The 25463-nt window shown below is 34.1% G+C and overlaps 1 protein-coding gene across 5 annotated transcripts in view; it reads left to right on the top strand.

The window, feature by feature from the left end:
• BRMS1L (BRMS1 like transcriptional repressor) overlaps positions 1–25463 on the top strand; it is a 76936-nt gene that overhangs the window by 39352 nt on the left and 12121 nt on the right. For 3 of the 5 annotated variants that reach the window (XM_077126943.1, XM_077126940.1, XM_077126939.1), the window contains exons 2-7: positions 2353–2443; positions 7144–7271; positions 9450–9529; positions 23022–23118; positions 24089–24172; positions 25279–25343. In XM_077126943.1, the coding sequence (XP_076983058.1) occupies positions 2355–2443; positions 7144–7271; positions 9450–9529; positions 23022–23118; positions 24089–24172; positions 25279–25343 (543 nt within the window). In that variant the 5' untranslated portion in view covers positions 2353–2354. Of the gene's footprint in view, positions 1–1645; positions 1760–2352; positions 2444–7143; positions 7272–9449; positions 9530–23021; positions 23119–24088; positions 24173–25278; positions 25344–25463 lie in introns of all 5 variants that reach the window. The other 2 variants (XM_077126941.1, XM_077126942.1) reach the window with 1 other exon arrangement.

Here is a 25463-nt window from a genome sequence, read left to right as displayed (position 1 = left end):
TACCTTTAGGCTATTTCGGGTTTTGTGCAGGGCAGAGTAACACCACAACTCAGTTTTGCAAACTTTTAAGGATGGTTATTTAGAAAAGAAATGGAGTTTGTGATTACCTGGATTATTTTCTTTCTACCAGTATGTTGGGGATGAAACTAATCTCTTTGTCTTGGCCCGATTCTGGCCATTTAAGGCCAGCGATACAAGGTGATGACAGTCTGTTATCACCCCGCTGTCCTCTTTGAGTTCCCTTTCAAATCAAATCTCCATGAAAGGATGCATTTTCAATCAATATAGCAGCCAGCCAAAAATAAATATTTGAGCGACTTCTTTGTGCAGCACGGGGCACTGCCCAGTGTGGGGCAGAATTGAATAGTTTTGATCTGGTCTCCCTGGAAACAAAGAGCTGTCACAAGTCTCCATTTGATTAAATTGCCATGTGAATGATTAATTATAAAGATTGCTTTAGGAATTCAGAGGCAGAAGAAATCTTTTCAGAATAGAATGGTCAGCAAATGGTAGTTGAAGAAGGTGGTATTACCTTAATTATCTTGAAGAATGGGCAGGATTTGGATTGGAATGATAATGTTAGGTGTTCCTGTAGGGAGAGGAGTGTAAGAAAAAAAATGCAAAGGCCAGAGTTTATGGTTTATTCCAAAGAGGGAAAGAACCTGTTTGGTTGGGAGACGAATCGAACTAGGATGAAGAAGGGAACATAAAGATGTGAAAGATTTTAAAGAAAGCATAAAACTAGATCCATGAATACAAGTCTAGGGATGAGGGTGAGGAGAAGCCAGATACAACCAGAATAGTGGTTGCATCAACAAAAATAGAAAAGTAGAAGATTTGAGATGAAGATGGGAGGTAATTAATATTATAGTATTTAGACCTATTGCATTTGAGGTGATGGTGGTACATTTAAATAGGAATGTCTGACTGACAGATGGAAATGTGGGATTGGACCTGCCTGAGAAAGGGAGAACGATTTAGATGTCATTCACCTAGTTGTGGAAGTAGGTGAGATTTCAAAACTAGGGAATATAGAAAAGAAGAACACAAGTTCTCCCTTAGCATTTCAGAAAATCTAGAGTACATGTATATACATTTCTCAATCTGTAAAAATGTGTTATCTTCAAGTTTTCTCTGCTTTTTTGATGGAAGTTAAAATCTTATAAAATTCTATTTGTTAAAATTCTCCCCCTACAATTTTTGTGCCGACTGTTGTGATTTTTACCTTGTTCTTAATCCCATCTTATAACATAATGGACACCTTACTTTGCAAAGAATGTACTAATAAATCAATCTACAAGTCACATTTTTTTAAGTTTAAAGAAATTACTTAAATAAAATTTGCAGTTTCCCGCTCCTTGTAAAAGCAAATCTTCTATTCTTCCGTATGCCTTGCATGTTAAACTCCCATAGTTTTATTCCTCTTATACCTTGGTGTTGAGCAGGTCTTAAGGCCACAGAAAAGCCTCTGCTATCCAGAGATCTTGGAGAATGAGTCATTCTGAGGGGCCAAGTTTTACATAACCAAAGAATAAGTTAAGATCCAAACATGATTTTAATCTGTTTTAGAAAAGTTTAAAAAAAAATGAATCGTGTACGTTCTTGCTGTATGAAAATAACAACATAATTGAACTCTTTTTTATAGTTTGACCTTTATTTGATGAAGATCAAGATGCAGATCATTTTGCACGACAGTTATTTTGATATGTTGAATATAAGTGATGTAAAAATAGAAGATGTGGCATATAGGACAGACCTGGTAATTAGCAGTTGCTTTCCTTATAATGTTTGCTTGTTTTTCTCCTCATTTGTCTCTTTCTCACTGCCTGCAGCAATTTGGAGGGAGGGAATAATGGGAGAATAAGTGTGGCCAACCAAGTTATCCTAATGAGATCAGTTTTCTTTTTTATGTGACTGGCAAACCAACCATGAGAACAATTCTGAAAGAAGAATTCCCAGAGTGTTTTTGAGCAATGCTAACCTTTAAAGGACAGACTCATCTTTATATTTAAGTTATGGCAAGCTGGTAGGTAGAAAATAACCCAAAAATAGACTAATTGCTTTATAGTCATAGCCTATGGTCAGTCCTCTAAAATGATTTAAAAATGAATAAAAGTAAAAAAAGAAAAGTCTAGAGACCACGTTAGTTTTTACTCTCATCCGTATTTTAGGTTAACATCTGTAATTGAAATTATTTTGGATAAATACTGTTCATTTATTTTCTTTTAAGATGACATATGCCTTCCACATCCAGCTTCATGTTAAAGTTTTTTTCTGCTATTTGAATTAAAATTCAGATATATTTGAAAACAAAATTAATTTTTATCTTTTATATTGCTTTTTTATTAACAGAAATGGATGATGAAGACTGTGAAAGGAGAAGGATGGAATGTTTAGATGAAATGTCCAATCTTGAAAAACAATTTACTGATCTCAAAGACCAGTAAGTAATGACTTCAGAAAGGCATTGTCAGTAAATCTCAACCATGTCACATGCATATTGCACAGAGCAATGGCATTTAGTTTGAGCTGTTTTTCTTTTTGTATTTTATGGAATTGGCTGATCTGAAAGAAGCTTTAACTATTTGCCTGCTGAAGACCTCACTAACTAAACTGAGGATTTTGAGGCAGGTTTTTTTTGTTTGTTTGTTTTTTTCCAAGGGAAATGGGGTGTAATAAGATTTCTATGTGGATGTTGATGATTAAAATGTTTTCCCTGGACTGCTATAACCTTCTTGGGTTCTAATCTGCTTCTTTCTTTCCTTTGTTAAATAGTTGAATAAAGGTAGCATTTTTAAAATTTGAGAATAAAATGGAATGTTTCCCAAGGAATCTATGCCTGGAAGTGATTTTTGTTTATTTTTTTTTTACATTGGATAGTTCATACAGTTATTTAGTTTGCTCTACAGCAACCCTTGTTAGGTTGGAAGATAGAAAGCCTTATCTCCATTTTCACCTGTGAGAAAATTGATGCTTAGAGAGGTTAAGTAATTTGTTCCCAATTTATCAGAAAGTAATAAATTAAGTTAGGCTTTCTGCCTCCTAGTGCCATCGTGCTCCTTCCACTATAGCACATTATTTTGGAAGAAGTATGGTGGAGTAGACAGATCATGGGCTCTGAATCCAGGCTTCCTTGACTGATTAAAAAGACATGATAGCTTCTTATTATCTACTGTAAAGATTGAATGGGTAGTACTTAGAGTGGGCTAAGTAAAATTCTTAGCCATGTGCCTGGCACATAGTAGGTACTGATTTCCCTCCTTCTATATTGCCAGAACTCTTATGTGAGATTGGTAATGCAAAAATGGACCCCTGTGATTGGAGAAAACAGAATAGATGCAAATGCAAATTCATAAAAGAATTAAAGATGTTTTATAGGAGAGCTTTCACTTGGGAGCTTGCTGGCATAGTCTGAGGGGGATAGTGTCATCTTAGGGATTTTAGATGAGAGTGAGTTTATGAATTACTTTATGAATTCTTCAGAGCTTTGCTACTTATTCTTTTTCTCCTACTTTTCTCTAGACAGGCCCAAGAAAAAATGTAACTCACTCAATATATCTGAAATTGTCACTCCACACTAGAATGGGACAGATGTGTTTACCATATTGTGCCAGTTTGGAGTTGTATGCATCCCACGTAAAACATGTTCTTAAACTTAATCCATTCCTGCGAATGTGAACCAATTGTAAAAGTCGGACTTACTGATGAGATAACCTCAGTTGAGGTGTGGCTCAGCTGAACAGGATGGGTCTTAATCTTGTTGCTGGAGTCCTTTCTGAGAGGCATGACGTTCAGACAGAAAGGGGCAGCCACACCTGGAGCTGAACATCACCGGAATCGGAAGAGAAGGGGGAGGCCAGGAAAGGTTGCCATATGCGTTGCCACGTGACAAAGGAGCCAAAGGCCAAGGATCACCAGCAGCCAGCCCCAGAACACTGGTCCTTGGGAAGAAACCATTGCTTTGATGCCTTGATTTGAACTCTCTCTTAGCCTCAAAACCATGAGCTAATAAATTCCCATTATTTAGGCCAACCCATTGTATGATATTTGCTTGAGCAGCCCAAGGAACTAAAGCACATATGAATCCTATTGTTTATGCTATTTCTGATCTTAATTTTCATTGGTAATAGTGATGACTATTAGATAATGTTCCATAGTAGTATAACAAGTGAGCATAAGTAATCCAAAGTATATAATAACCCAAAGTTCTAAAAATTTGGCTTTGAAAAACAAGGTATATATTTTTTATTCTAAAGATCTACATTACTAATTTAAATTAAAATTAGTCTGTATCCCCAAAGACTCCAATATTTGGGCAGCATGGAAAGCTTATCCAGGATTATCCACCATTGTCCAGTTCATCCTGGAAGCAGATTTGTATTTTTATATTTTAGTGCAAGTTATCCATGCCTGAATAATTCTCATACAATTAATTGTGATTTGACTATTGTACTTTTAAGGTCATTTTTATGGTTATCGAAGAAATGAAAATTACTGTAGAGCTCTAGTATAATATATTAAATAAGGAGAACTTAGCAAGTAGTTGGTCATTAAGCCTAATATTGTTCATTTTGGAGCTGACAGATGCCTTGATTTTTGCTTTCTCATGGTTCACTTTTACCATCAGCCAGTTTTCTCTACCAGCTTCAGTCATTCTGAGAGTATTAAACAAAGACCCATGACCCACTGTTAAATAGGTTTTTTTCTCATAGAATTGGTTTCCAGAAATATGTTTTAGAAAGAAATTAATCTTTGCTTTAGACTTATAATTATCTTTTGTCCTCTTGCCCCAAAGCCTTGTTTATTTTTATCCTATTGTACTGTGTATCTTTGCCTTTATAAGAAGCAGGATATATAATAAAAATAATATAATTATCCTTCTCCTCCTCTCTAGCACCACAGGACACAATATCACACCCCTCATAAGGCAGAAACCCCACCATTTGCAGTTTCTGTAGTGGTGGAAAGTGAATTCTTCTACCTCCTTAATCAGATAGAGAAATTTATACCTCCATTCTTCCATTAATTTTAACATTTCAACATCCAACAAATATTATTGAGCATCTACTCTGTGAATTGAATTGTGGTTGCTGCTGAAGGATTCATGATCCTTGCCTTTGATGAATTTATAATCAAATTCCAAGATTGTAGAGATTATACTGATTTTGAAGAAACTGTTCTTTTAAAAGTTTAATTAATTGAAGATCGTTAATTCATATGCCTCTTTAATTGAGAAGCTGGTTGACAGTTGGGGGTAACATCAATATTTTGTTAAACTTAATGCTTTTCAGATGCTGTCATCCTTTGCATGAAATTTTAGCATTTTTCCTACAAATGTGTTATAATTTCATAAAATAGAAGTATCAGATAACTTTTTTGACTTTACATATTATTTGTCATTGTGTCTTAAGTTTAGAAAAATGTAACCTAGACATGTGTCTTAGTAGTTCCCAGCTGCTAAAACAAATATCGTACAGTGGGCTGGCTTAAACAACAGGGATTTATTGGCTCACAATATTGAGGCTAGAAGACGTCCAAAACTGAGGTGTCAGCAAGGCAGTGATTTCTGCCCGAAGACTATTGTGTTCTGGGGCTGGCTGCTTGTGATCTTTGAATCTTTGGTTTTTCCGTCAAATGGCAATTGACGAGGCAGTGTCCTCTCCTTTCTCTGTTGGGTTCTACTGACTTGTGGCTTCTGCTCCTCCCTGATGGCTCTCTACCTGTGGTCTTTCTCTCTAAGGCCTTCCAATAATGGGATAAAGATCATCCTGATTAAGTTGATCACGGTTTAGCTAAAATTAACACCTTTAGAAGGCTCTGTATTACAGTGAGTCCACAGGAATGGATTAAAATTAATAACAGGTTTTTCTGGGGCACATGATTCAGTCTACCACAACATGATAATATATTATTTTGGCAGTTAACTGAGATAATTATTTACCTTTTTGTTAAAAAAAAAAACTGTAGAATATTTGTGTATTCACCCTCAAATTTGCATTATCCATGAATAATTATCATATAAATCTCTGTACTAATTAGAATAACTAATTGTAGACAACAAATATTGGTAATTTTACTTATATTGGTTTATATCTTTAAGAGCAAAGAACAGAATTTAATATGAAGCCAAATATCATTGTTTTCAAAAGCAAGCTGCTAGTTGTATTAACATCTGCGCCATAATTGGTAGTTTCTTTTGGAAGATACTAATATCAGCCTTTTAACAAGCATGACATTCTTCTCTGATAAAAGTAACAAACAGCAAAAAGCAATTTGCAGAATAATTTAAATTGTTAATCCACTTTAAAATCTGTAGGTCATCCCTTAAAGTGCCACAAACAGGATTAGAAATGTCTTTCATAAAGGGGGACAACATAAACCTTTTCTTGTAAAAAAAGTTAGATTTATCCTGCAGTATTATTTAAAAAAAATAAACATTGGATTGTCTCATATGCACTGTCTTTGATAATCAAGTCAAAGGCACTGGTATGACAGCGGGTAAATTAGAGTATTTGTGAGTGGACACATGAACAGGGACAGCAGGGACCTCACACCTCTGCTTTTCACTTCTACATCATTTTATTATTTATTTGCAGTCCAGATGAATTTGGTATGCCAGATTTGGCTTAGTTCTATATTCATTGGTTTTACCTTCATTGCTTTATTTCTTCCTCTTGGTTCTTTTTTAAAATTGTTGAGCTTAGTATTCAATGCTAACTTATATTCAGAAGATGTCTGGGGGAAGCCAGAGAATTATTAATTTTGACAACTAGTAATGTCTGTATTTAAATGATGTAAAATGATTTGTTTCTTTTAAATTTGCTGTTTACAATGACCTTTTCTCTTAGAATTGGTTTATTATTCTGCAGTTAAAACAACAGAAAAGTTGAGAATGCCAATAAGTAATTTCAATTGTATCCTTTTGTATTATGATTAAAGAGTGATACTTTTAAAACAAAATAGAAAAAATATTTATTTTGTAATTATGTGCATAAAGTCAAATAGTGTAACTAAATAAGGCAAAAATAGCATTTGGTCAGTTGTTAGACTATGAATGAGAATAGGAAGAGATAATGTGTAGAAATGGTAAATTGTTAGTCTTTGGGATTTTATAATTCATATTTTAATTTTTGCTTTGTTAAGACTTTATAAAGAACGGTTAAGTCAGGTGGATGCAAAACTACAAGAAGTCATAGCTGGAAAGGCACCAGAGTATTTGGAACCACTGGCTACTTTACAAGAAAACATGCAAATCCGCACCAAGGTAGCAGGTAGGAAAGTGAAACATCTTTTCCATGTAATAGAATATGAGCTCTTGAATAGATTTAAAAGGTGTTCATCAAGCATTTGTTGTTAATGAGTTTGCAATTATGTTTACACTGACCATGATATTTCACTGTTAATGATTCCAGAATTATTTATTAAACAACTTGTTTTTCTCTACTTCTAGGGGAGAGGGGTAGAGGTGGGAGGTGGAAAGATGCCTTCACTTCTCTCACGGTGTTGTTAAGATACTTCCACCTGTAAAAAAATCAGAAACCATGATTGCCTTTCATTGAGAGACACTATTACTATCACAGTTTAATTTCCTGTTAGATAAGATACAAAGTAAATTAAGTAAACCTTAATTTAAATATTCTTGGTATTTTTCATCTAACAGAGTGAGAAGAATTTTTCTTTTTTAATTTTTAAATGTTTGATTAGGAGGTTATAGAATGAAGAATTAACCTTCAGCCATACAATTTAATGTTGATTTTGTGTTTAGGTAAATTTACTCATTTGTGGCTATGAATAAATGAAGATGGAGTATATTTGTATGGTTAAATTTCAGTCTATGTTTGTCATTGGGATCCAGGCTCAGTATTATGTACTAGCATGCATAATCAAGGGATATGTCTATTTAAAGATTGCATACAATTTTTCATAGTCCAACTGAAAACTGAACTTTAATTAATGAAGATGCTGATTCTTTTTTTTTTTGAGATGCTATTTGATCCTCCTGTACTTTTAAATAATATCTAAAACATTGATAACATTGTCTTCTTGTAATTTGGTAACTTAACCCATCTTAAACCAAATTTTGTTCTTGAGTGCTTAATATAAAATGTGTAGGTAGTATGATATTTTACTGGCTATTTTTGTGTATTGGCTTGGCAAACCATAAAAGTGTCCCAAAGTTTCTTTGACATTCTTTTGCACTTAATGGGTGATTAGGAAATAATACTTGAATAAATTATTCTGTTTTCAGTTCTGTGGCCCACCCAAAACATCCCATACTCCTTGTCCCTCCCCCATTAATGATCGATCAATTGATTGATTATCTTTATTTTATTACCCTCTGCCCATACACTGGATAAAGGGAGTGTTAGTTAGAAGGTTTTCACAATTATATGATCACACAGTAAAATCTATATAGTTACACAGTCATCATTAAGAATACAGTCTACTGTATTATAGTTCAACAGTTTTAGGTATTTCCTTCTAGCTGTTCTAATACATTAGAAATTAAAAAGGAATATCTATATAATGCATAAGAATAGCCTCCAGAATGACCTTTCTACTCTGTTTGAAATCTCTTAGCAACTGAAACTCTTATGTTCCATTTCTTTTCCCTCTTTTGGTCAAGAAGGCCTTCTGAAGCCCATGATGCCAAAGCCTGGCTCATTCCTGTCTTCCTGATTCTTTGTCTTTGCAAAGACTAGTGTGTGTGAGTGTGTTGCTGGTACAGTTAAAGATATCTGCCCCCTGCATTTACTACACAAAGAGAGAGAATTACATTTCTAAGGCCAACTGTGGCATAGAGTTTAGTTGACACATCAAGAGTTCTTTGCCATCTTCGTGGTAGCATGTTTACATAGCCATATTGCCTATTTTATATTATTGCCTTGTTCCCTCCAAATTAAACTTTCTTGGGCACCCATCCTCAGGTAAAGCCTGGTCAGGTACCCTCCTTATATCATAGATTTTGTTACATCAGTTTATATGTTTAATCATCTTGGAAGCTCTGAACAGAAAATAAATGATAGTTAAAAAATATCTATCTGTTTTGGTGGGCTGTAGTGTCTAATTGTTATTTTGATTATATATGCTGGATCAAACCACAGTTTATTGTCTCTTTCCATTATGAATCTCAAGAGATTTTTTTATAGGAAAAGAGTTTTATTTCATTTTGATCATTCTCTATCAAATATTTAGAAGTATTCTTTAGAAAAATGGAGTAAGACCTAAGATTAGCAATATAGTTTCTTTCAAGCTCTTGATTTTCTAGCTTTCCTTGTTATATGTTTAAATGATCTTTTTTTTTTTTCATTTTCAACTTTTAAAGATAGACTCATTTGTCAGTCTCTTCTGTATTCATCCTTTATACAGTGAGGACAGAATTCCTATAGGGAAGTGATAATGAAACCTCTTATTGCCTACATAATCAGAGTATTTGTGTTTGGTTCCAGGAATCTATAGAGAGCTCTGCTTAGAATCTGTAAAGAACAAATATGAATGTGAAATTCAAGCTTCTCGCCAGCATTGTGAGGTACTGTCATTTTGCTTAACTTTTAAGCTAATTTCACCGCTTCAAGCCTTTTCTGAATACAGTAGTTTAAAAAGTAAAGTGAAACAAAATTAAGTAATACTTTAGCTGATTCACTTATGTGTGTTTTTTTTTTAATGCATTTGCACTGGAAGCTGTTGAAAATAGGGCACAATGGAAAAGGACTATGGAAAAGAACTAAGTGAAATAATTTTAGAAGTTTTGCAACTGTTATTTAAAAAAGACTTTGTAATGATTATGGTATCTGGCATGAATGAAAATGATTAGTATTATTAGTATAATATGGAAACTAAGACTCAAAAAAATGTATCTCTGGTGATGTGGTTAGAAAGTGGGGCTATAGAATTAATTTCTGATTTCTCTAGACCTTAGGGCAGAATTCTGTATTTAAGGAAAAAATAGGTATTTTTCTGTATATTTTAAGTAGCATTTGAAAAATATAGTACAAATTTCACAGCTAACTTTTCTTAAAACTTGGACAAAATCTTTAGTATACTGGTGGAAATCGGGAGACAAAGTAGATAGGTATAAAGATAATGGAACTCATTGTTTCATTTTCTTGATTAAAACTGATACTGAACATCTTTTCGATGTTTACGGGCTGCTTGGGTTTTCATTCCTAAGAAGTGCCTGTTCGGATTTTGCCTTAATGTTGGATTTTTAGTCTTTTCTTCATTGAGCTGTAACCGGTTAGTTTTATATTCTGGATATAAATGTTTTGGTGGTCACATGCTTTACAAGTATCTTCACCCGGGCAGCTGGATGTGTATGATATAGAGCCTGGATCTATTTTATTTTTTTGCATGTGGATAAGTATTTATCCCCACAGCATTATTACTTTCATCATCATTTTCCTACTAATTAGCAATTCCATCTCTTTTGCACATCAGGTGTCCGTATATATGCTGGTCTGTTTCTAGCTTACTAAATCTGTTCCATTGGTCTCTGGCTATTTCTGCACCAGTATCACAATATTTTTTCTATAGTTTTCAGCCTAGTAAGTCTTGATAACTCAATAACTTGGTAATTTTACCTTGTTCTTTTTCTTCTTAAAATTGTTGCTGTTCAAAATTTTGTTGTTAAGTAGTATCTTTTAAAAAATTACTTTTTATTTTCTGTTGGTGTATAAAAATGTTATTTTTGTGTTGGTATTTTATCTAGCAAACTTACCTCCCTTTCTTCTTAATTTTTATAATTTGATTGTAGATTCTTTTAGTATTTCCATGTAGATAATAGTATCATTTGTGAATGAGGGCATTTGTTTCTCCCATTCTGATCTTTATTCCTTGTATTTGTTTATTTGTCTGGCTGGGACTGGCTAGGATCTCCAGGACAGAATTGAATAGAAGCAGTGAAAGGAGGACATCTTTCTTATATTCTTGATTTTAAGAGAATACAAACAGTTTCCAAATAAACATGATATTTACTGTTAGATTTTGGTAAATGCTCCTCATATCAAGCTAAAGCAATTTCCTTTTATTTCTTATTTTCTAAGAATATTTAGAATGAATAATTGAGTTTTATGAAATGCTTTGTCCGCATCTATTGAATGTCGTATTTGTTTTTTTTCCCTTCATATATTAATGTGGTGACTTTACATTAACATAATTTCTAATGTTATATCATCCTTGGATTCCTGGAGTAGTTACATTTCTTGTGCATTGCTATATTCAATTTGCTAATATTTTGCTTAGAAGTCTCATTTCTATGTTTGTAAGTGATAGTTAATTTTTAATTCTCATACTATGTTTGTCTCATTTGATGTCCAGATTCATAAAATGAGTTAGGAATATTCTGTATTTTTCTCTGTCATAGAATTATGTATTTAATTATATATTTGCAGTCATTAGTTCCATGAGTGTTTATTACATCTTGTCTTTAACACTCTCGTATTTATAGAAACTTATAGAAAAGTTGTAAGAAAGTACAAAGAACTTCTTTGGTGAACCATTTGACAACATGATGCCCCATCACCCTGAATACGCTAATGTATATTTCCTACAAACGAGGACATTCTCTTACTTAACCATAATGCAGTCATTAAAATCAATAAATCAATAAATGTGCATTGATGCATTACTGCCATCTCATCCTCAGACCCCATCCAAATGTAAGCAGTTTTAGTTGTCCCAATAACATCTTTTATAGTAAAGATGTTCAGTTCAGAATCATATCATCTTTAATTGTCATGTCTTTTTAATACCTTTAAACTGTATGTTTTTTAAAATTTATTTATTAATTAAAAAAAAGAAACAAAATAAAACATACATAATCAGTAATTTTTTGCTTTAGTCTCATACAGAAGGTGACATTTTAAAATATAAATTAGCATCTATTTTCAGTACCCTGCAATAGATCTTGATATTTTTGAAGATTTCAGATCAATTATTTTCTACAGTGTTTCTCGATTTGAGTTGGTCTGCTTCTGCTTCATGATTAGAGTCAGATTTTGCTTCGTTTGCAAAGAATATCATAGCAATGATGTCTTGTTCTTCTCACTGCATCCTATCAGGCAGTGTACAATTTTGATATATCCTGTTGTTCACTTGATTAAAGTGGTGTTATTTCCAGATTTTACACAATAAACTTACTTTCCCCCTTTGTAATTAATATTTTGTAGAGAAGTACTTTGAAACTATTAAAATATCTTGTATCTCATAAATTTTGAATTTATTTATTTCTGACATCATTATAGACTGTTTCCCATTTTATTCAGTGAGTTATGATCTGTTACCATCTTTATTTATTTTAATGCTTAAATTGTCCCAGGTTTGGCTAATAGAACCCCTCCAAACTGCTTCTGTGTCTTTTTGATGTCCCTATCATCCCTTGAGTATATTCTTACTTTTTGCACAAGGAGCTGTTGCAGACTCAATTTGCTTTATCTGACAGCCCTGGAACTAGCCATTTCTCTAAGGAGCTCTGGTTCCTTTTAGTGTAGAATTACTTAGAAGAGATCTGGGTGCTAGTTGTGCTCACAGTTTATTGAAGTATCTGTATTCTGACACTCTAAGAGGACAGAGTTAGGGAATATATGCAGACTTGCACATACATTTACATCTATGTTTTTATCCTACCTTTCTTGAAAACCTGAGTTTATGGCAATATCTCTTTAATTCCAATCTAATGCCACAGTTTATTCTACCCTTTCCATATTTATTTCTCCTTTGACAATGAAAAACAGACTTCCATTATCTTTAGTATATTTACTTATTTGCTCATTCCCCTTATATATAACCATCTCTGTCACTGCCCATTCCCCCATACAGATGGCCTCTTCACTCATCCATTCTCCGACACCACGCTGGGCTGTGCACAACCAAGTGGATGCCCGCCTCACCCTGCCTATGCTTCAACACCCTCTAACAGGCCATCCTGCCACATGGAAGCTCTGTTCATCCCTCCTGGGCTCCAGTACTCTATGCAGGCTGCCCCCCTCATATGGACCCCCTCTTTGCCCTGCATTTCTTATATCTTATTTTTCATTCTTGATATTAGGTGTTTGTGCTATTTATTTCTCATTGATCCTTTCTGTTGTATTTCATTAATATCTTCTCCATATTTTTAATTTTCTTTCTTCTACTTTCTTTTACCTTGTTCTATTCTTTTTCTCTGACCACTTTAATTAGATGTCTACCTCATTCGTTTTCAAGCTTTTTTCTGTTTTATGTATTTTGTTATGAACTATTTTAATTCATTTAGGTATAGGTATTTTCTTATTTCAATTGTAATTTCTTTTTTTGACCCATGAGCTATTTAAGTTATTTAGACGTGTATGAAATACTTTCTAATCCCTTCACTTTCCCGGGAATATGGGAGTTATTTATTTTTTACTTAATTACACGGTGCTCAGAGAATGTAGTTACTGTAATGCTCATTCTCTGGTATTTGTTATTTAGTGGCTTAGTGTATATTTCCTACATGCTTAAGAAATGTATGTTTTCCAGTTGGCTACAGAGTTCTGTGTTAACTAGATCAAGCTTTTTAAATGTGTGATCCCAATATTTTGTGTTCCTATTTATTTTCTGTCTGTCTCATCTTCATTTACTTAGGGAGTTGTGTTAACTTTCTCTCTTTGATATATTTGTTAATATCTTTCTGTCTTTTGTCAGGTTTTGCTTTATATATAATGAGGCTATATTATCAGACTCGATTTTGGAATTTTTATATCTCCTTAATAAATTTTACCTTTTATCCTTCTTTAATGCCCTTCTTTTTCTGTAACAGTGATTTTTTTGCCTTGAAGTCTATTTTCTCTGATAATGAAAAATGCCACCCCAGTTTTCTTTGACTTGGCATTTGCCTGATAAAGTTTTTCCCTTTATTTTATTTTTCATTTTTTTTCTTGTCTTAGATTTCAGATGTATTGCTTGTAAATAGCATATGCCTTGACTTAAAAAACCCAGTGTAATAATCTCTGTCTTTTAATTTAGTCCAATTATATTTATTGTGTTTATTTTGGTATTTAATACCAATATATTTTGTGTTTTTTATTCTGCTTTGTCCTTTTAAAAAGATTCATTCCTGGTTTTTGTTTTTTTAATTGAGTTTTTAAGGTTACATCATAAATGTGTATCCTCTATTTCTGTTTTTTAGTGATTACCTTAACTCGTCAGCATGTTATGTTAGTAGGAGCTAAACAATAATAACAATAACTTTGCCTTCCTTTTGTATTAGCTTTAGCCACTCCCTCCCAAATTATATGTTATAATTGTTCAGTATTTTAATTTCACCTTGGTTTTTCACCCATCAAATGAGATATTATTTTGGTTTTCACCCACATTTTACTAGCTTCTTATTCACTGTTTTTGAGTTCTAATATTTCCTTGCAGGTTCATTTTCTTGCTTATTGAAGAACATGCCAGACATTTCTTCACTGATGAAATCAGCTGTAAATTCATTCAATTTTTTATCCTAAAAAAATGGCTTTATTTGCAATAATTCTTGAAGGCTATTTTAGGGGCATATAACATGGATGATAGTTATTTTCTCTTAGCATTTTTAGGATCTTACTTTCCACAGTATATGCTTAGAAGTCTGCAATTCTAGATAATCTGTTTTTTATTTTCCATACTGGCTGCTTTCAACCTCTTCTTTTTGTTCTTCAGTTTCTCTACTGTGTGTCGCCATGTAGTTTCTTTTTACCTTTCCTGACTTTGATTTATTGTGTTTTCTGAATCTAAGGGTTAATATTTTTTCAGTAGTTCTAGAAACTTTTTCCCATTATTTTTTCCAGTATTGCCTCTCTTCTGTTTTCTCTCCTTCTTTATTCTGAAGCTCTAGCTATATGTAAGTACTCGTTCTGTCTCCCATATTTCCTAAATTCTTTCATTTTTTCCATCTCTTTGTCTCTCTATCTCATTCTGGATAATTGCTTCAGCTCTAGTTTCCATTTCATTAATTCTCTCTACCAATGACTGAACTTTTCTGTTAAACCTATCCATTGAGTTAATTTCTCTGTTTTTCATTTATAGAGATTCTCTAGTTCTATTTCACATTTTGTTTTTATTCTTTCTTATTTCTTATTCAAGTTTTAGATCTCTTTTTTTTAAACATGTTTAATTCATATTTTTAATTTAATAAACCCATTCTTGAAGTTCTTTGGGGTCTTTTTCTGCTGTTTTTGTATTTCTGCTGCATCTCACAGCTTATTTCCTTATGTCATGATTTTGGACTCTGGCGGGCTGTATAGGTGAGGCTTGGACAGAGGATGTGGCTCTTCAGATAGAGGATACAGCAATGCTGGTTTCTAGCTCCTTCTTTATTTTTGATCCTTAGAGATATACTTTAGTTTCTTATGACTTGACTATACTTTTAAAAAGATGTTTACGTTTGTTGTTTTTTTTTAATCCAGAATATCTGTCCAGTGTTCAAAGTTGTTTTTTTTTTTAAGGATAACTAGTCCACTATGTTGTCAGAAACAGAAGCCAACAAGATATCTTCAAGTATTATTTTTTACTTTTACAGATAAATTGATTTTCTTTTTTTAATTAAAAAATTTTTTTAATTGATTTTCTTTTTTGTTCTCTCATTTTTTACCTTTGAAAGCCCTCCTTCTCCTTAAGGATATGAAATATTTACCTGAGTTTCATCTAGTTTAGTTATGGCTTGATGTTTTTATGTTGAACATCTAATCAATCTTTTATGAATAATTTGACTATGTAATTAATCTGAAGATGTTCACCAGTAGTTTGGGGGCATTCTAGATAGAGTAAATGAGAAAAGATGAAAGGGAACTTATATTTAGAGTATTTATATTCATTGTTATTTTAATCCTTGCAACCTCATGGGATAGGAATTATCTTGATTTTACAAATAAGTAACTGAGGGTCAGTGAGGTTGAAGAATTTGCCCAGGGTTACACAATTAATGAAAAGAAGAACCAGCACTGAAATCCTTTGATCTACTAGTTATTTAGTTAGTTTACCACTAAATCAGAATTCACTATTCAGGGCTTTTATCTCCTTATTCCTTAGTACTGCATTAGACTCACATATAGAAATAACTCTGAGAGGCAGTGGAAGTGGGAAGAAGGAAGTCATTGCCAGTTGTCACAAGAAAACCTTGATTACAAGAGAGAGGAGGGCCCAGGACCAGAAACTGAGCGTGTTCACATGGGTGTATATACAGAGTGTGCCCAAAACCACAGAGGCTATTGAGGCAGCAGATGGTTTGTATCATTTAAGGAGGGAAACCACCTTTATGGTATACTGTGATGTGCCAGACACTGAGACAGATGGAGATGCTTTATTTAAGTTTCTCATTTACATCCCACCATAGGTCTTGAGGTACATATTAAGAACTGGCAAAAGGTCTTAGAAAGGACTCAGAGACCTTCAGAGTTCAGGGTTAGGATTCCAGTTCTTAAGAGGACCAGTGAGAGCTCTTCAGGGCTGTGATCTTTTGGTTATCTGTTCATTTAACCAACTTTTTTTCTGATTTATTATATAACATTAATTAGTGTCTATTTAGAAAAATTGAGACGTCAAAGTCTAAAGAAGGAAATAAGATCAACAATAATCTATCAAATAGAGGAAATCACTTAACAAGTATGTGTATGTTTATATAATTTTTTTGTGCATAATTGGTTTCATACTGTATGTATTATTTTGTATCCTAACTTTTTTTAAGTGGCATTTCATGACTGCTTTTTTATGACTCTGTCTTAGTTTGTCAGGGCGTCCGTAACAGTACTGCACACTAGTTGGTTTAAATGACAGGAATTTACTGTCTCACAGTTTGGGAGACAAGAAGATAGAAATCGGGGCATTGGCAGGGCATTGTTTTTTCTGGTTGTGGCTTGCAGGTGATCCATTACTCAGTCCCTGCCTGCATCCCATGGCCGTCTCTCCCCACTGCGTCCAAACAAGAGTCCAAAGTAAGGCCCCCCTGGTTGAATTTGGCCTCATCTTAACCAATAGCATCTTCGAAGACCCTATTTACAAATATGTTGACATCACAGGACTGGTGGTTAAGGCTTGAACATGCCTTTATGGGGGACATGATTCAATCCATAGCAGGCTTTGAACACCCTTCTTTAAAATATGTTTTTATCAGGTAATATATATACGTGTTTCTGAAGACGTAAGGATTATAATGAAAAAAACCCAGTCATTCCCTACCCTATCTCCAAATTCCGTATCACCTCTTAGCTACTTTTGGAATTTACCCTAATATTTTAAAATTTGTCAGTTTTAGACGTTATCTGTTGGCTTCCTATTCTGGAAGATGAGGATTCCATGATGGTTCTTCCCATCCAATTCTTCTAATGTATTATGTCACAGATTTTATGTTTTGTTTTTGTTATAAACTATAAATATTGTTCATGAGCCAGTAGTTATATACTGTACTTAAACTTCTTTTCTTGTACAGCTTTATTAACCTTGAAATTTTTCTCATTTATTGTTAGTTTTATTTATATTTATCATTTCTTTTTCTAGATACTCCAGCAGATCTATGAAAGCCCCCTAATGCTTTTTTCCAAGTGATTGAGTGCATAAGGGAACCCATCAGCCCTATTTTCTTCCAGAACCCTTACTGTTGGGAACAGTACCTCCAACCCTCAAAGCCCCTGTCCATCTTTCAGATGCTTTCTAGTCCACCTGCATTGCTGTCTTCGTGGGGAGTCTCTTCACCAGCACCCTGGGAATTCTCTGCACCTCTCTCCTCTTTGCTCCTTTTTCTTTTTCACATTGGTAGAGTTTATCTTTCAGTAGTTCTTGGGAAAGGCTGTATAGAAGTGAGCTTTTTGAGATCTCTTGTATTGGTTACTGCAATGGCTCTGCAGCATATTACTCTAAAACTTAGTGGCTTAAAACAACAGTAATCACATTTTCACAGTTGATTTGGTCAGAAATTTGGGAGCAACTTGCCGGGTGGTTTTAGCTCAAGCAGTCACACGAAGTTGCAGTCATCAACTATGCGGTGATATTGTGAGCCATTGATTGCACATGGAATGTTCATATGTTAAGAATGTTCGTGTTTGTATGTTGTTTGGTTTCATCAATAAAAATGAAAAAAAAAAGATGTCAGCTAGGAATGTAGTTCTCTAAAAGCTTAATGGTGAGGGGTGGCAGGGGCTGGAGGATCCACTTTCAGGTGACTCACTCACAAGGCTGGAAGCTTCTTTTCCTCCCCACGTGGGCCCTGTGTCCTGCCTTCTGTAGAGAGAGTGATACAGGAGAGAGTGAGACAGAAGTGACAGTGGTTTTATGACTCAGGTTCTCACCGCCTTCAGTTCATCAGCAGTGGGCCACTCATCCAGCCTGCATTCAAGAGGAGAGGAGTTAGGTTCCATCTTTTGAAGGTAGGCGTATCAAGGAATTATTGGATATGTTTTAAAATCAAATGCCTTTCAGATCCAAAAGCATCTTTACTCTTGTGCTTGAGCATAGTATTCTAGCTGGTAATCATGCTTTCTCAAAATTTTGAAGGCATTACTCCGTGGCCTTTTAGTTTCTAATATTGCTTGTGAGAAGTCTCTTGTGATTCTGATTTCTGTTCCGTTATTCATGACCTTTTTCGTCTCTGAATGCCTTTAGGAGCTTCTCTTTATCCTGGTGTGTGGAGTAGTGAGATGATGTGCCTTGTGTTTGCTGTGCTGAACGCTTGGAGAGACATTTTAGTCAGGAAACTCCTATCATTAGTTCTGAGAAATTTCTTGTATTGTTTTCTTTAATATTTCTTTCTCCATCGTTTTCTCTATTTTATCTTTTTGGAACTTTTATTGGTCAAATACTGGACTTTCAAAATTGATCCTTTACTTTTATGATTTTGTTCCTGTGTCCCTCCCTCCCTCCTTTCTTTTCGTATTCTGTTCTTTTTAAGAGTCTTCAAATTTTTTTTCCAGTTATTTTACTGAGTGTTTTATTTCTATCATGCGTTTAATACCCAAGAGCTTTGCTTCTTCTGATTATTTTTTATAATTTAGGGATTCTTTTTTTTTAATGAATGTAGTCTTTATTCTCTATGGGTATTAACTATGGCTATATTTTTTCTGGTTTTTGCATTGTCTCTATTTTTTTATACTTCCTTCCTGTCTTGTTTTTTTCTCTCTCTGCCCCTTTCATTTTGGATGCTTTTCTCACATGGCTAGTGGTCTAGTAATATTCATATTTTTGAGCAGGTCAATAAAAAGCTGCCTATGGGCAGAGCTTGTCAACTGGTGTATGATAGTAGTTTTCTGCTCTCTCGCGAGCATAAAGTGGTGTGGAAGAATCTACTTCCTAGGGCTTTTCATGTATTGTCTCTGGACTCCTTATCTAGACCCTCATCCATTTCAGCAAGGAGCTCATCCTGATCCTGGCCTAGCCGTCCGGTACCTTTGGTTCTCACCAGCAAGACTCCGTATCCCTCTGACTCTCCCACTCCATCTCCCCAGAGCCCAGATGCATTTCAGGGCCCTCCACCTTCAGAGCTGATACGATTGATCAAGGTCCTCCTGATATCAGTGCCTATTTAAATGCAGTCCCTACTGGGGCCTTCTGTAAAAATTGAAACCAAAGATGCCCTGCTCACGATGCTTCCTCATAGGCAGGTGTTAGATGGCAGGGGAATCTGCTTTTCAAAGCTTCATCTGTGTTGCCCTTTAGATGACATGTCAGCAGTTCAGAAACCTGTATGAGGAAAATAAAATCATGGAACTGATAGTTGTCAGGGTAGGGTCTTCATTATTACCACTTTTGATTGACTTGTATGTTACCAATTAAATATACTAACAAAAAAGGGGGTGGGGGGTGGTGGCAGGCAGCTAAGCCAGCCAAGCTCTATTCTAGGAAATAAAAATGTGGTGCCTCGAGAGCCCCTGAGGACCACAGCAGTGAAATTTCTACAGAATTCCTGTGTCTGTAAGAGCCTACTTACAGCTAGGAAAGCAATCTTTATGAAGAAAGGACTCATTGCAGTGGTGGCTTTGGAACATTGCTTTGGAAGAACTCTCAGCTACTGTAATCTTGGCTTTTCCTAGCAAATGTTGCTTCAGGGAATTGGGGTGGAGCACTGACTTGAATTATAATTTTGACTTTCTTTTTTTAAATGAAATCTCTTTCTTATATTCTTAAAAAGACAAAAGAAAAGAAAAAGTAGTACTCAGATTTTTCAGAATATCACCCTCTCCCTCTCATTCTTTTCTTTACGAAATACTCTTGTATATGAAGTGCATAGTACAGATTTTGGCTCTTAGTTTAGTCACCTTGTTCAGAGATTATGTCATGAGATTGTGTTCCTTCCTTTGTCTGATAGCTGCAAGTGTTGTTTATTGATTTGTTTTGTACATGTTTTTTTTTTTTTTCATATCATTAGGTCTTATGGAAGAGAGGTTTTGTGATCTTGGTTCATTTGCCAGCTTATCCTAGAAGTCTCTCCCCAGTGTTGAAACTCTGAATTTTTAGTGTCTGCAGAGCAGTAATAGATATGTACAATAATATATGTAACCTTCACTTCCTGATCCATGCACTTCTTGAAAATAATAATAATAATAATAATAATAAATCCAAATACCTATTGTTGGATTTGACTTTGTTCCTAAGTTTAATTTTATGGATTAAATGTATTATAAACATCCTTTTACATACAGCTTTGGCTGAGATTGGTTATTTCTTTAGGATAGACTCCTGAAAGTAATTACTTGATCAAAGAATTCAATCATTAAGGTCCTTAATACCTGTTTCAAAATTACTTTCCAAAGTCTTTGGGTCAGTTTATGTATTCAGTATCAGTTGGCATTGTGTATATTATAATTTAAAAAACAACATTGTCAAGTGGAAAATAGCACTTACTGCATATTTTAATTTGCTTTTTTTTTTGGTTTATTTTTGCAGTGACAGTGTACTGTATTTAGATTTTTCTTACTGATTTATCCATGCTGTTTAATGTCTTCTTATGGTTATTCAGCCTTCATCACATTGCAGATATTACTATTGCCTTCCTTCTTCTTTTGTTTGCTTTTTAATGTGTTTTAATGTTACATTTTTACATGACTAAATGTATTAGTCATTTCCTCTATGACTTCACCTTCTCCTTTTGTGCTTAGAAAGGCTTCTTCCCTCCCAAAATCAAATGGAGAGTCACTGTCTTCCTTTAGTTCTATTAGATTCATTTTGCAAATTTAACTCTTTAGTCCATTTATTGTGATATACAATGTGAGGCAAAAAAAATCTTAAATTTTTTTCTCTAGATGGTTAAATTCAGTTTTAATTGTCATTTATTGTTATCAGATTTCTAGATGATTTGAAAAGACACCTTTATCATATACTAAATTTTTCTCTAACTGGGGTTTGTTTCTAAGGTTAATAATTCTTGTTCTGCTTACCTTTTTATTCCTGTGAAGTGCACTTAAAAAATGAAAGCATTGTAGCTTTTTACTACTTTGCTCTCTGCTAATGCTAGTCCTTAAAATTCTTACAGGGCTCCAGTCCAGAGAGAAGTGATAACTATGATGTGCCTTAGTCAGGGACATGCCAAAAGAGAGTTAGTTCCTGAATGTGGGCCAGTACGAAAGTGGAACCCTTGAGCCACTTTCCAGGGATTTTTTAGAGCTGCCCTGCTGAGAAACAGCACAGGTCTTAGTGACTAGGGAAGGATTCAGGGAGCAGACTGTATGAGTCTAGGTATTGGGATTGCAGGGATGTCAGATCTGCCAAATATGTAATTATAAGTACTATTTTTATAAAACTCAATTACCTGTTGAACACAGAGACCTCTGCTGGCACCAAAACAAGGGAGTTTGGATGCCCCTTTTCCAGCTATCTGGTTGCTCTATTATGAGACTTCCTTTTTGACTCATAGGAGCTTTTTAAGGATCTTAAGGGGTAGGGGAAAAGAGAGAGAAGAGCAATAGGGGCCTGCTTTCCCTTTTTCATTCATATGTAATGTTTCCCAGTTCTTGTAGCACAATATAGATAAGACTGGAGTATTTCATAAGACTTTACAAAGGAAATAACATGAAGAGTAATTATCCAACAGATTTACTTTGTCTTCTCCTCGTTGTTTTCTCTCTGGCTCCTGGCTTGTCTCAAATTGACAAGGGCATCTTTTCTCTGTCACTCAGGGAACCTTCAAGCCTTTGTAGACTCTAAATTTCAAACCTCAAAGAAAGGACTCCATGACGGACACTGGGATTTAATGCTGCTTCCACAGGACAATGTCTAGTTGGAAGCCCAGGGCTTGCTACCTTATGCTAGAGCTGAGCGTCTGGTACATGAGTCAGGAGCCGTTACAGGCTTTTTATGGAATGAGTCTATACATAGTACTTAGGAACATTTTATGGTTTTTTTAAGTAAAGTGTACAGTGTTAAACATAATTTAAAAAACCCTGAGAAGCAATAGAACTGGATTCTAATCTGACCTGCCAGTAAATGGTCTTTTCCAGCAAGTCATTCATTCTGTTTATAGCTTTGGTAAGAGATTTGGATATGATTAACCTCCAAATTCTCTTCCTTATAATTTTGTGATTTTGACTGTAATTGAATTATTTTAAATTATTATAAAAATTTGTATTTGACTTTTTCTCTTTGTGATATATTTTAATTTAATGCTGAAGTATGAGTGGGGAATAAAGGCCCAGTTATTGTTCCTATGATAAAGTATGCTCCATTTTATAATGATATGCTTTCTAGGATAGGTTCTCCATTATGGAGACATGTGGAAACTGTGTATGTTTACAAGGGGCCATGGGAGCTTGCTGTGAGTTTTTTAGTGGAGTAAATATTTGCCTCCTTATTTATCCCATATAAATTGAGCTGTTCTTGAATAGAATTTAATTGCATGTAATTAAATCTTTACTTAGAATCTATAATTTCTAGTTTTACTTCTTTCAATTATTTGACATTTCTTTAAAATTTTCAAGTTGCACTAATAAAAGAAAACAAAAGCACTGCATATTAATGTATTTTAAGAGTAAGCTATTTATTTACCTTAGATAAGATAAACGAATTTTTTCTTTCTACTTTGTGTATTCTTTTTTTTTTTTTTTAAGAGTGAAAAGCTTTTGTTGTATGACACAGTCCAGAGTGAGCTAGAGGAGAAGATAAGGCGGCTTGAAGAGGACAGACACAGCATCGACATTACCTCAGGTGGGAGAAGTGACGTGATTATGGTGTTCACTTCAAGTGACACTGAACCTCTAGTTTACTGAAGTGTCTCATAATACCTTAGTCTTAATCTTATATAAATCAAGTGTCTTAATGAGAGGGAAAAGGGGAAGAGTTCTAAAGGATTCGATGTGGTTGTGACTGTGATTTTGATTTGCACTAACACCTTAAAAAGATATAAAAAATGGGAGCCCGTGAAAAGGCACAAAACAGAAGTGTGGCAGGAACCTACCATCGGAATAGGATTGGACAATAACCACAGCATGTTATTCCTTCAGAATCTTGAAATACTGTTACGTTGAAGAAGGAACAGCAATGTTTTCTCTTTGGTACCAGGTAAATTAGGACAAATGCATACAAGTTATAGGAAAGTAGATTTTTGTCTGAGAAAAAGGAAAAACTTAAATAATTAGATTAGTCCAACATGCAGTTGCCTTTTTCAGAGATATTGTGGAAAGATTTTCTGCACTGGGTGCAGTGTTTACTAGGTTATCCTTAAGTTCTTGAATATGCATTATTTTGATTATTATAAATTTTATTTCTCTGGTATAGGGTAGCCATAGTGGAGTCAGACAGTGCTCTCTGTTACCCACTAGTTGGGTGCCACCATGGACAGCTGTTCACCTTTTCTAAATCCCTACCTCATAGGTAGCTTTGAGGATTAGGTGAGATAATGCAGGTAACATATGCTTAACAAAGTGCCTCACGTGTTCAAGTGTCAGGCATTCTGCTTCCTGAAGTGTCTAGTTTGCTTTAATAAAGGCAAAGGAAAATTGATAAATACATAGCCTCTCACAGAATTATATAAATACTACCTGATGTACATATGCATAGCTGCCAATGAAGTCTTATACAGTTTTTTGCATAAATAGCCACCATGAAATTATGTAGTATTTTGTTTCTTTTTATTTCTACAAATTATCTAATACTCAGTGTTTTATTTACTTACCAGAGTTATGGAATGATGAACTTCAGTCAAGAAAAAAGAGGAAGGATCCTTTCAGTCCTGACAAAAAGAAGCCAGTTGTTGTTTCAGATATCCTTTCTGTTTTTTTTTTTTTTTTTACAATTTTGTATTTTTGCATTGTACATACCTTTGTAATTTTTATTAGTATACATTGACTTATTTACATGGTAATGTAATAAGCAACACGATGAATAAAACTGAAGGTAGAGGGGTATAGTTTTAATTAATGGGGGTGGTGAAGGAATAGAGATTTAGTCATTGTCTCAACTTTGAAAATTAATGTGGGTTTATAGCTCACATGGACTCTGATGTGAAACCATTTTTTTTTTGTATATAGCATGGCTATTTAATTCTCATGTACTTTTTTTTTTAAATGTCAAGTAGAAATTTAGTAGAAACCATCAACTTTGCTATAGTAATGACCTATGTTATTGAACATTTTCAAGTTTCTGATTTCAGGAAAATATAAAGACACAAGTATTTTTATAATTAACATCTGAAAATCTTCTCTCATGGTAGCATAACATTTAAAGTCTATTTTATCTGATATCATTATAGCTACTTGTGCTTTCTTTTGGTTACAGCTTACACAGAACATTTATTTCCATCCTTTCTCTTTCAATCTGTTTCTATCCTTGGGTGTAAGATGAGTCTCTTGTGAGTAGCTTAGAGATGGATCGTATTATTTAATCCATTCTATCAACCTGTGTGTTTTAATTGGTGAGTTTAGGACACTACCATTCAAAATTATTACTGTAAAAGCAGATCTATAACTCTCATGTACTTTAAAAAAATATTTTTAATGTTTCTAAAATTAGAGTGTCTTTAAATTAGTTTAATGTGTGAATTCAGTCTTGGCATTTTCTGAAACTTTCCCCTTCCCCTCAACATCCTCCACCTTTTTTTCTCATATCTCAAAGCAGTGATTAGGTTGGTGGGATATTTTATAATGAGTGATGTCACAGAATTAAGGAAATATGATTTATGACCTTAATTATAAGGAATTAGGTACAGGAATGCATTTATCCTGGTACTTAATTATTTGAGGAATAATTTGAAATCAGAATTCAGAATATCACAGGATTATGTCAATAAATTGTTTCATCTGTGAGAAAGAGAACTTTGGAAATGCAATTCAAAGTATGAAATTCTTAAATTGACCTTGACTTTTCAACGGCCTTATATAGTTTATATGCTACAAGATCTTGATATTCTTGAAGACTGGACAACAATTAGGAAGGTATGATTAAAGAGTAGTGGAACATACTCAAAAATTTTGAAGTCTACTTTTTATGATTCTGCTTTCTTCATTAACATAAAAATATGGTTATTGTAAAATTACTTTACTTTTGCAACATTT

This window comes from Tamandua tetradactyla, chromosome 14 (genome assembly GCF_023851605.1).
Source record: "Tamandua tetradactyla isolate mTamTet1 chromosome 14, mTamTet1.pri, whole genome shotgun sequence".
Classification (NCBI taxonomy): Eukaryota; Metazoa; Chordata; class Mammalia; order Pilosa; family Myrmecophagidae; genus Tamandua; species Tamandua tetradactyla.
This window is presented reverse-complemented; position numbering and strand designations above follow the sequence as displayed.